Source organism: Coregonus lavaretus, assembly GCF_964263955.1.
Source record: "Coregonus lavaretus genome assembly, chromosome: 5".
Taxonomy (NCBI): Eukaryota; Metazoa; Chordata; class Actinopteri; order Salmoniformes; family Salmonidae; genus Coregonus; species Coregonus lavaretus.
The window spans coordinates 36,209,916-36,219,822 of NC_139992.1; the positions used below are offsets into that span (position 1 = coordinate 36,209,916).

Here is a 9,907-nt window from a genome sequence, read left to right on the forward strand (position 1 = left end):
CAATTGTGCGCCACCCATGGGTCTCCCGGTCGCGATGCAGTGCCTTAGACCACTGCGCCACTCGGGAGTCACACCAACACACACACACGCACACACACACACACATTGTGTCATCTCCAGGAATAGATCACAATAAGTAAAAATTGGGCCCCTGGGGTGGGGGGGTCAGATCTGAGTGGGGTCAGGAACATTTAGATCCGAGAACATCAGAGCCAACGATGTTACTGTAGCTAGCGAATGTATCTACACCTATAGAGTAGCCTACTCACACATGTGTGACGCACAAGGTATTCCTGCATTGTGTTGTGGACACCTAGTGCGCGGGTTTCTCACACATTACCCAGGGTCCCAGGGGAGATGAGAGTAGTAGTGTGGTATTCCAGAATCTCCATACAGTCCATAGAGTTCACCATGCAGGAGAAAATGCTAAAACAGGCTTTGCATACAGCATACATACATACAGAGAGACAGAGAGGGAGACTGAGAGCGAGACCGAGAAGGGGGGGAGGGGGGAGGGGGGGGGGGGGAGAGAGAGAGAGTGATGTCATATGTCAGAATGTAATATAATAGAAAACCTTTTATTGTCCACACAATGTGGGAAAGTCCCTCTGGCTTCACAGTAATATAATAATCAACATTGCATGACATCAGTACATCTTCATCATCAAGATCATCTCAAAGACAAAAATGTGTCACCTTAGAAGTTGAACTTTTCTTGTTACCTTTTCAAAAAGGATGAGGCATGATAAGTAAATGGATATGGAATATGGACCAGTAGCGCGCATTGTGAATATTTACGCACTGATTGCACCATTAGTTATTTGGGTTTGCAGTACAGAATATGGAGGCATTTACATGGGAAAACATCAGTGTGTTCCCTATTACTTGGGAGTGGTAACGAGTCTTTCTGAGAAATTCCACCCATTCAAACTATAATGTTTTTCATACATGCTGTTTCTCTCTGTTGTTGTTTTTGTGTCCAAGGCTGTTTAGCGGCGGTGGGCGATGTGGGGGGCGGTCTCAGCGGTATAAGAGGATTTAAAAAGGGTTGGGGGCGACTGCGCACAGACACAGTTTCACACCATGAAGTGCTCCACATCTTTGCCAAGCCAACACATCTGTCTGTCTGTGCTCAATGAGCAGGTTTATATAGACCATAGACTCTAAGAAATGACTTGAATTTAAAACAAACTCACACATTCTCAATGCAGCCAGGTGGCAGCGGGTGATAGTGCGCGCGGATTGGATCAGGGCAGCCATGCACTTCTCCGGAGACGCACTCTTCCCTTCAGAGAGCTCACTCAACCTCATGGATGACAATTTGAACATAGGCTTCGACCCTACGAGCAAGCCGGGGATGATGGAGGCCCCTGGGAACTCCACCGGTGCTCTTGGGAACTCCAGCGACCCGTTTGGCCGGAACGAGGAGGTCGCCAAGATCGAGATCACGGTGCTTAGCGTGACCTTCGTCGTGGCTGTGGTGGGGAACCTGAGCGTGCTGCTGGCCATGTACATGAGCCGACGGAAGCCCTCGCGCATGCACCTGTTCATGAAGCACCTGAGCCTCGCGGACCTGGTGGTGGCCTTCTTCCAGGTGCTGCCGCAGCTCTGTTGGGAGATCACCTTCCGCTTTTTCGGGCCTGACTTCCTGTGCCGCATCGTCAAGCACCTGCAGGTGCTAGGGATGTTCGCGTCCACCTACATGATGGTGATGATGACGCTGGACCGCTATATCGCCATCTGTCACCCGATGCAGACCCTTCACCAGCCCACGCAGCGCGCCTATATGATGATCGGAGCCACCTGGGTGTGTAGTCTTATCCTGAGCATGCCCCAGTATTTTATCTTCTCCCTGAGCGAGGTCCACCCAGGCTCGGCGGTGTATGACTGCTGGGGTCACTTCATCCAGCCGTGGGGCGTGCGCGCCTACATCACCTGGATCACCGTGGGCATCTTCCTCGTGCCCGTGGCCGTGCTCATGCTGTGCTACGGCTTTATCTGCCGATCCATCTGGCGGAACATCAAGTACAAGACCCAGAAGGGCACGAGCGCGATGGCACTTGCGACCAAGAATGGGCTGATCGGGAAGAGTTCAGTCAGCAGCGTCACCACCATCTCGCGCGCCAAGCTGCGCACAGTGAAGATGACTTTCGTGATCGTGCTGGCGTACGTGGTGTGCTGGGCTCCGTTTTTCACCGTGCAGATGTGGTCGGTGTGGGATGAGAGCTTCTCGTGGGATGGTAAGTGTTATATTTGGGTTCTGAGCTGTGAGTCAGTGGCAGCGCGCTCTGGTGCCATGTCTCCGTTCATTATGTGACGCATTAAGTGTTTTTAAACATTCCATTATTGCTTAGGCCTACTTACTCAATAATATGTTGGTAATAGTGCACAGCTTCAGCACATATTTTATGCATTACCCCAGGGGCTTCCCTAAAAGCTGCTTCACTGCTCTCCAAATTTGGAAAGCTTTTACGCAGCGGTTTACCACGGATATAGTGAGACAACAACTGTATAACTCCTTCTCAGATACATAGACCAAACTGAAACAAATAGGCTATACAGACAGTCAAGACATATTACATAGGCTATAGACTGTGCAAACTGGAGACCCGGGGTACATTGTGACCACAATGGAACAATCACGCACAAAAATATCTTACTGGAAGTATTTTGATTATCAGTTCTGTGCATGTGTTAACTCATAATTAATTGCCTTGATGACGTGTGAATGTAGCTGATGTTATTCCTTCTGCTGTGGCTTGAATTATCAGACAGTGCACAATATAGAAAACCAACAGAATCACCTAAAGGGCATACATAATTGTTAAACAATTTAATGCAACCGTTGTGCAGGCGTGACAGACAGTTGTGAAAACAACCAACGGTCTCCAAAAGCTAATTAAATATTTTGCTGGCGAGTCAGTGACCCTTTAGACCCAGTGGCTTACTGAGACTCCCTCGAGAATACGCATAAATAGTGTGTGCCACTGCTAGTAGATAAACAGAACAAGCTTTAATGTTTTCTCCTTCACTGACTGGCCGACACCCCCTCCTCCCCGTTTCTCTCTCTCCAGACTCCGAGAACACCGCAGTCACGCTCTCGGCTCTGCTGGCCAGTCTGAATAGCTGCTGTAACCCGTGGATCTACATGATCTTCAGCGGCCACTTCCTCTCTGACATGGTCCACTGTCTGCCGTGCTGCCGGAGGCTGCTCCAGAAGTTCGGCCATCAGGACTCGAACAGCAGCATCCGCCGCACCACACTCCTGACCCGGGTACCGCCACCGGCCCAACCCCAGCGGAGCTCGGAGCAAAGCTCTTGCAAAGATTGCATCCACCACTCCCACAGGAACTGTCAATCAATCCCGGTGGAGTCTTGACCGCGCCCTCACACTGTCCATATACAGTACCAGTCAAAAGTTTGGACACACCTACTCATTCAAGGGTTTTTCTTTATTTTTTACTGTTTTCTACATTGTACAATAATAGTGAAGACATCAAAACTATGAAATAACACATATGGAATCATGTAGTAACCACATTTAAAAAAAACTAATCTATATATATATATATATTTATTATTTGAGATTCTTCAAATAGCCACCCTTTGCCTTGATGACAGCTTTGCACACTCTTGGCATTCTCTCAACCAGCTTCACCTGGAATGCTTTTCCAACAGTCTTGAAGGAGTTCCCACATTTGCTTAGCACTTTTTTCCTTCACTGTGCCATCCGACTCATCCCAAACCATCTCAATTGGGTTGAGGCCAGGGGATTGTGAAGGCCAGGTCATCTGATGCAGCACTCCATCACTCTCCTTCTTGGTAAAATAGACCTTACACAGCCTGGAGGTGTGTTGGGTCATTGTCCTGTTGAAAAACAAATGATAGTCCCACTAAGCCCAAACCAAATGGGATGGCGTATCGCTGCAGAATGCTGTGGTAGCCATGCTGGTTAAGTGTGCCTTGAATTCTAAATAAATCACAGACAGTGTCATCAGCAAAGCACCCCCACATCATAACACCTCCTCCTCCATGCTTTATGGTGGGAAATACACATGCAGAGATAATCCATTCACCCGCACTGCTTCTCACAAAGACACAGCGGTTGGAACCAAAAATCTCCAAATTGGACTCCAGACCAAAGGACACATTTCCACCGGTCTAATGTCCATTGCTCGTGTTTCTTGGCCCAAGCAGGTCTCTTCTTCTTATTGGTGTCATTTAATAGTGGTTTCTTTGCAGCAATTCGACCATGAACACCTGATTCACACATTCTCCTCTGAACAGCTGATGTTGAGATGTGTCTGTTACTTGAACTCTGTGAAGCATTTATTTGGGCTGCAATTTCTGAGGCTGGTAACTCTAATGAACTTATCCTCTGCAGCAGAGGTAACTCTGGGTCTTCCATTCCTGTGGCAGTCCTCATGAGAGCCAGTTTCATCATAGCGCTTGATGGTTTTTGCGACTGCACTTCTTGATATTTTCCGTATTGACTGACCTTCATGTCTTAAAGTAATGATGGACTGTCGTTTCTCTTTGCTTATTTGAGCTGTTCTTGCCATAATGTGGACTTGGTCTTTTACCAAATAGGGCTATCTTCTGTATACCCCGCCTACCTTGTCACAACACAACTGATTGGCTCAAACGCATTAAGAAGGAAAGAAATTCCACAAATTAACTTTTAAGAAGGCACACCTGTTAATTGAAATGCATTCCAGGTGACTACCTCATGAAGCTGGTTGAGAGAATGCCAAGAGTGTGCAAAGCTGTCATCAAGGCAAAGGGTGGCTATTTGAAGAATCTCAAATATAAAATACATTTTGATTTGTTTAATACGTTTCTGGTTACTACATGATTCCATATGCGTTATTTCATAATTTTGATGTCTTCACTATTATTCTACAATGTAGAAAATAGTAAAAATAAATAAAAACCCTTGAATGAGTAGGTGTGTCCAAACTTTTGACTGGTAGTGTATATATGTTTTTTGTGCATGTGGTTCCTGCGCCACACCACAGCGACGACGACTATTGTAAGTTTAGGGGGAGGCTAAATGGAAACAATGTGAACAGAGTCAGTGCATCCATCTCTCCTGGAGCTTGTGTTTCAACACACATCAGTCCGTAAGTGGAATTGTGGTAGGCTATAGGTATAACTAGGCTATAACTAGGTTATCCTGTCTCTTCTTGGTAAATGTGAACTGACTCAATCAGGAGGCATCTAAAACCCAGACAGTGCTAATATTTATAATCTTACAGACTCTAATGGTCCCATACTCATGCAGCGATCAGAATCTTTGCCATTAACAAATGACCTAGAAGTCAGGCCTGTCAGTTTGTGTTGTTCAATAACTCATCATATGCCTAATATGCCTAATATATGGTAATTGCAATAATACGTTGGTAATAGTGCACAGCTTCAGCATATATTTTATGCATTACCCCAGGGGCTTCCTAAAAAGCTGCTTCACTGCTCTCCAAATTTGGATAGCTTTTACGCAGCGGTTTACCACAGATATAGTGAGACAACAACTGTATAACTCCTTCTCAGATACATAGACCAAACTGAAACAAATAGGCTATACAGACAGTCAAGACATATTACATAGGCTATAGACTGTGCAAACTGGAGACCTGGGGTATATTGTGACCACATGTCACGAATGTCAGTGAAATGCGGTGGAAGAAGTCAGGCGCAGGACACAGAACTCTCGGAAACGTACTTACTCAGAATGCAAAGAACATGAAACAGAATACCTCCACACAGGGAGGAACTAACCCGCTCACCAACGACACACGTCACAAAGAAACAATCACACACAAAATCCAAATGAGAGACAGGGGTAAATATAGGGCATACAATCAAACATAATGGGGAACAGGTGTAAACAATACAGACTAAACTAGACAAACACTGAAACATCGATCGGCAGCAGCTAGTACTCCGGGGACGACGAACGCCGAAGCCTGCCCGAGCAAGGAGGAGGAGCAGCCTCGGCAGAATCCGTGACAGTACCCCCCCCTTGACGCGCGGTTCCAGCCGTGCGCCGAGACCGGCCTCGGGGACGGCCAGGAGGACGCGGAGCAGGGCGAGTCGGATGACTCCGGTGGAAATCCCTCAACAGGGAGGGATCTAGGATGTCCCTCCTAGGGACCCAGCACCGTTCCTCCGGACCGTACCCCTCCCACTCCACGAGATACTGCAGACCCCCCATCCGACGCCTCGAATCCACGATGGAACGGACTGAGTACGCCGGAGCCCCCTCGATGTCTAGTGGGAGCGGAGGAGCCTCTCGTATCTCATTCTCCTGGAGTGGACCAGCTACCACCGGCCTGAGGAGAGACACATGGAACGAGGGGTTAATGCGGTAATTAATGGGCAGTTGTAACCTATAACATACCTCGTTCAATCTCCTCAGGACTTTAAATGGCCCCACAAACCGCCGACCCAGCTTCCGGCAGGGCAGGCGAAGGGGCAGGTTTCGGGTCGAGAGCCAGACCCGATCTCCCGGTGCATAAACCGGACCCTCACTGCGGTGGCGATTGGCGCTCGCCTTTTGCCGTCTGATGGCCCGCTGCAGATGGACATGCGCAGTGTTCCATGTCTCCTCCGAGCGCCGAAACCACTCATCCACCGCAGGAGCTTCGATCTGGCTCTGATGCCAGGGTGCCAGAACCGGCTGATAACCCAACACACACTGAAAAGGCATAAGATTAGTGGAGGAGTGGCGGAGTGAGTTTTGGGCTATCTCTGCCCAGGGGATATACCCCGACCACTCCTCCTGCCGGTCCTGGCAATAGGACCTCAGAAACCTACCCACATCCTGGTTTACTCTCTCCACCTGCCCATTACTCTCAGGGTGAAAACCCGAGGTAAGGCTAATCGAGACCCCCAAATGTTCCATAAACGCCCTCCAAACTCTAGAGGTGAACTGGGGACCCCGATCAGACACTATATCCTCAGGCACCCCGTAGTGCCGGAAAACGTGAGTAAACAGGGCGTCGGCCATTTGTAGGGCTGTAGGAAGACCTGGCATAGGAATGAGATGGCAGGCCTTAGAAAACCGATCCACAACGACCAAGATCGTGGTATTCCCCTGGGAGGGGGGAAGGTCCGTGACAAAATCCACCGACAGGTGAGACCACGGCCGTTGTGGAACGGGTAGAGGTTGTAACTTCCCTCTGGGCAGGTGTCTAGGCGCCTTACACTGGGCGCACACCGAGCAGGAAGAAACGTAAACCCTCACGTCCCTAGCTAAGGTGGGCCACCAGTACTTCCCGCTAAGGCAGTGCACCGTCCGACCAATACCAGGATGACCAGAGGAGGGTGACGTGTGAGCCCAATATATCAGTCGATCACGTACCTCGAGCGTCACGTACCTCCGCCCCTCTGGACACTCTGGGGGAGTAGGGTCGGTACGTAACGCCCGCTCGATTTCCGCGTCGACCTCCCACACCACCGGTGCCACTAGACAAGACTCCGGAAGTATGGGAGTGGGCTCAATGGACCTCTCCTCTGTGTCATATCGTCGGGACAGGGCGTCTGCCTTAACGTTCTGTGACCCTGGGATATAAGTGAGTTTAAATACAAACCGGGCAAGAAACATGGCCCACCTAGCCTGACGAGGGTTCAGTCTCCTCGCTGCCCGGATGTACTCCAGGTTACGATGGTCAGTCAGAATGAGAAAAGGGTGTTTAGCCCCCTCAAGCCAATGTCTCCACACCTTCAGGGCTTGAACCACCGCTAGCAGCTCCCTTACCCCACGTCATAATTGCGTTCCGCCGGACTGAGCTTCTTAGAATAGAAAGCACAGGGGCGGAGTTTTGGAAGCGTGCCCGAGCGCTGAGACAGTATAGCACCGATCCCCGCCTCGGACGCATCCACCTCAACTTGGAACGCCAAAGAGGGATCCGGATGTGCCAGCACCGGAACCGAGGTGAACAGGTCCTTCAAATGTCTAAACGCCCGGTCCGTCTCAGCCGACCACTGCAAACGCACCGGGCCCCCCTTTAGCAGGGAGGTGATGGGAGCTGCTACCTGTCCAAAGCCCCGGATAAACCTCTGGTAGTAATTGACAAAACCCAAAAAACGCTGCACCTCCTTAACCGTAGTGGGAGTCTGCCAATTACGCACGGCTGAAACGCGGTCAATCTCCATCTCCACCCCTGACGCGGACAACCGATGTCCCAGGAAGGAGATGGACTCCTGGAAAAACAGACATTTCTCCGCCTTCACATACAGGTCATGCTCCAACAGTCTACCCAGCACCCGACGTACCAGGGACACATGCTCGGTTCGTGTAGCGGAGTATATTAGAATGTCATCAATATACACCACTACCCCCTGTCCATGCAAATCCCGGAAAATCTCGTCCACAAATGATTGGAAGACTGAAGGAGCATTCATTAAACCGTATGGCATGACGAGGTACTCATAGTGACCCGAGGTGGTACTGAATGCTGTCTTCCACTCATCTCCCTCCCTAATGCGCACCAGGTTGTAAGCGCTCCTGAGATCCAATTTTGTGAAGAATCGCACCCCGTGTAATGACTCCGTCATACTAGCAATCAGAGGGAGAGGATAGCTGTATTTAATTGTAATCTGATTGAGACCACGGTAATCAAAACACGGGCGTAAACCCCCATCCTTCTTCTTCACAAAAAAGAAACTCGAGGACGCAGGGGAAGTGGACGGCCGTATGTATCCCTGTCTCAAGGATTCGGTGACGTATGTCTCCATAGCTGCCGTCTCCTCCTGAGACAGAGGATACACATGACTACGAGGGAGCGCAGCGCCAACCTGGAGGTCTATCGCACAATCCCCCTGTCGATGAGGTGGTAATTGAGTCGCCTTCTTCTTACAGAAGGCGAGTGCCAAATCGGCATACTCAGGAGGAATGTGCATTGTGGGCATTTGGTTCGGACTTTCCACCGTCGTTGCCCCTACGGAAACACCTACACACTGCCCCACACACTGATCAGACCATCCCTTGAGAGCCCTCTGTTGCCATGAAATGTTGGGGTCATGAGATGTTAACCAGGGAAGCCCCAACACCACAGGAAACGCAGGAGAGTCAATCAAATACAACTGTATAATCTCCTCATGGCCCTTCTGCGTCTTCATCTTAAGTGGCGCTGTGACCTCCCTAATCAATCCCGACCCCAAAGGATGGCTATCTAGGGCATGGATGGGGAAGGGCACATCGACTGGTACAATAGGGGTCCCTAACTTATATGTGAAATGGCGATCGATAAAATTCCCAGCTGCGCCTGAATCTACTAGCGCCTTATGCTGGGAGCGAGAAGGAACCTCTGGAAACACAACTTTAATACACATATGTACAACAGAGAGCTCTGGGTGAGTTGGGTGCTTACTCACCTGGAATGACTCATCAGTGCGTTGCCTACTGCCTCGATTCCTAGGAGACCCTCCCCAGCACCGAACCGCAGTGTGTCCTCTGCGGCCACAGTTGGTGCAGGGGACGGCCTCTCTCCTGGTCTCCCTCCTAGTCTCCCTAGCACCAGCACCCCCGAGCTCCATAGGGCTCGGCTCGGAAGTGCTGGGGGATGGAATGGACGGCCCCAGCTCCGGACGTCCGCGGGTAGCCAACAGGGTATCTAGACGAATCGACATGTCCACCAGCTGATCGAAGCTTAGGTTGGTGTCCCTGCAGGCCAACTCTCGACGAACGTCCTCCCTTAAGCTGCACCTGTAGTGGTCGATGAGGGCCCTCTCATTCCATCCCGCATTGGCAGCCAGAGTCCGGAAGTCCAGTGCGAACTCCTGCGCGCTCCTCTTCCCCTGTCTGAGGTGGAACAGACACTCACCCGCCGCCTTCCCCTCTGGGGGATGATCGAACACCGCCCTGAAGCTGCGGGTGAACTCCGCATAGTTTACTGTAGCGGCG

At 50.2% G+C, this 9,907-nt stretch overlaps 1 protein-coding gene across 1 annotated transcript; it reads left to right on the top strand.

Moving 5' to 3' along the window:
• Positions 1-1,309: 1,309 nt before the first annotated feature.
• On the top strand, positions 1,310-3,379 carry LOC311129174 (arg8-vasotocin receptor-like; the record flags this gene model as incomplete). Its single annotated transcript, XM_084161487.1, has 2 exons — positions 1,310-2,240; positions 3,075-3,379. 2 exons carry the CDS (start codon positions 1,310-1,312, stop codon positions 3,377-3,379), a joined length of 1,236 nt encoding a protein of 411 aa, XP_084017613.1.
• Positions 3,380-9,907: the final 6,528 nt, after the last annotated feature.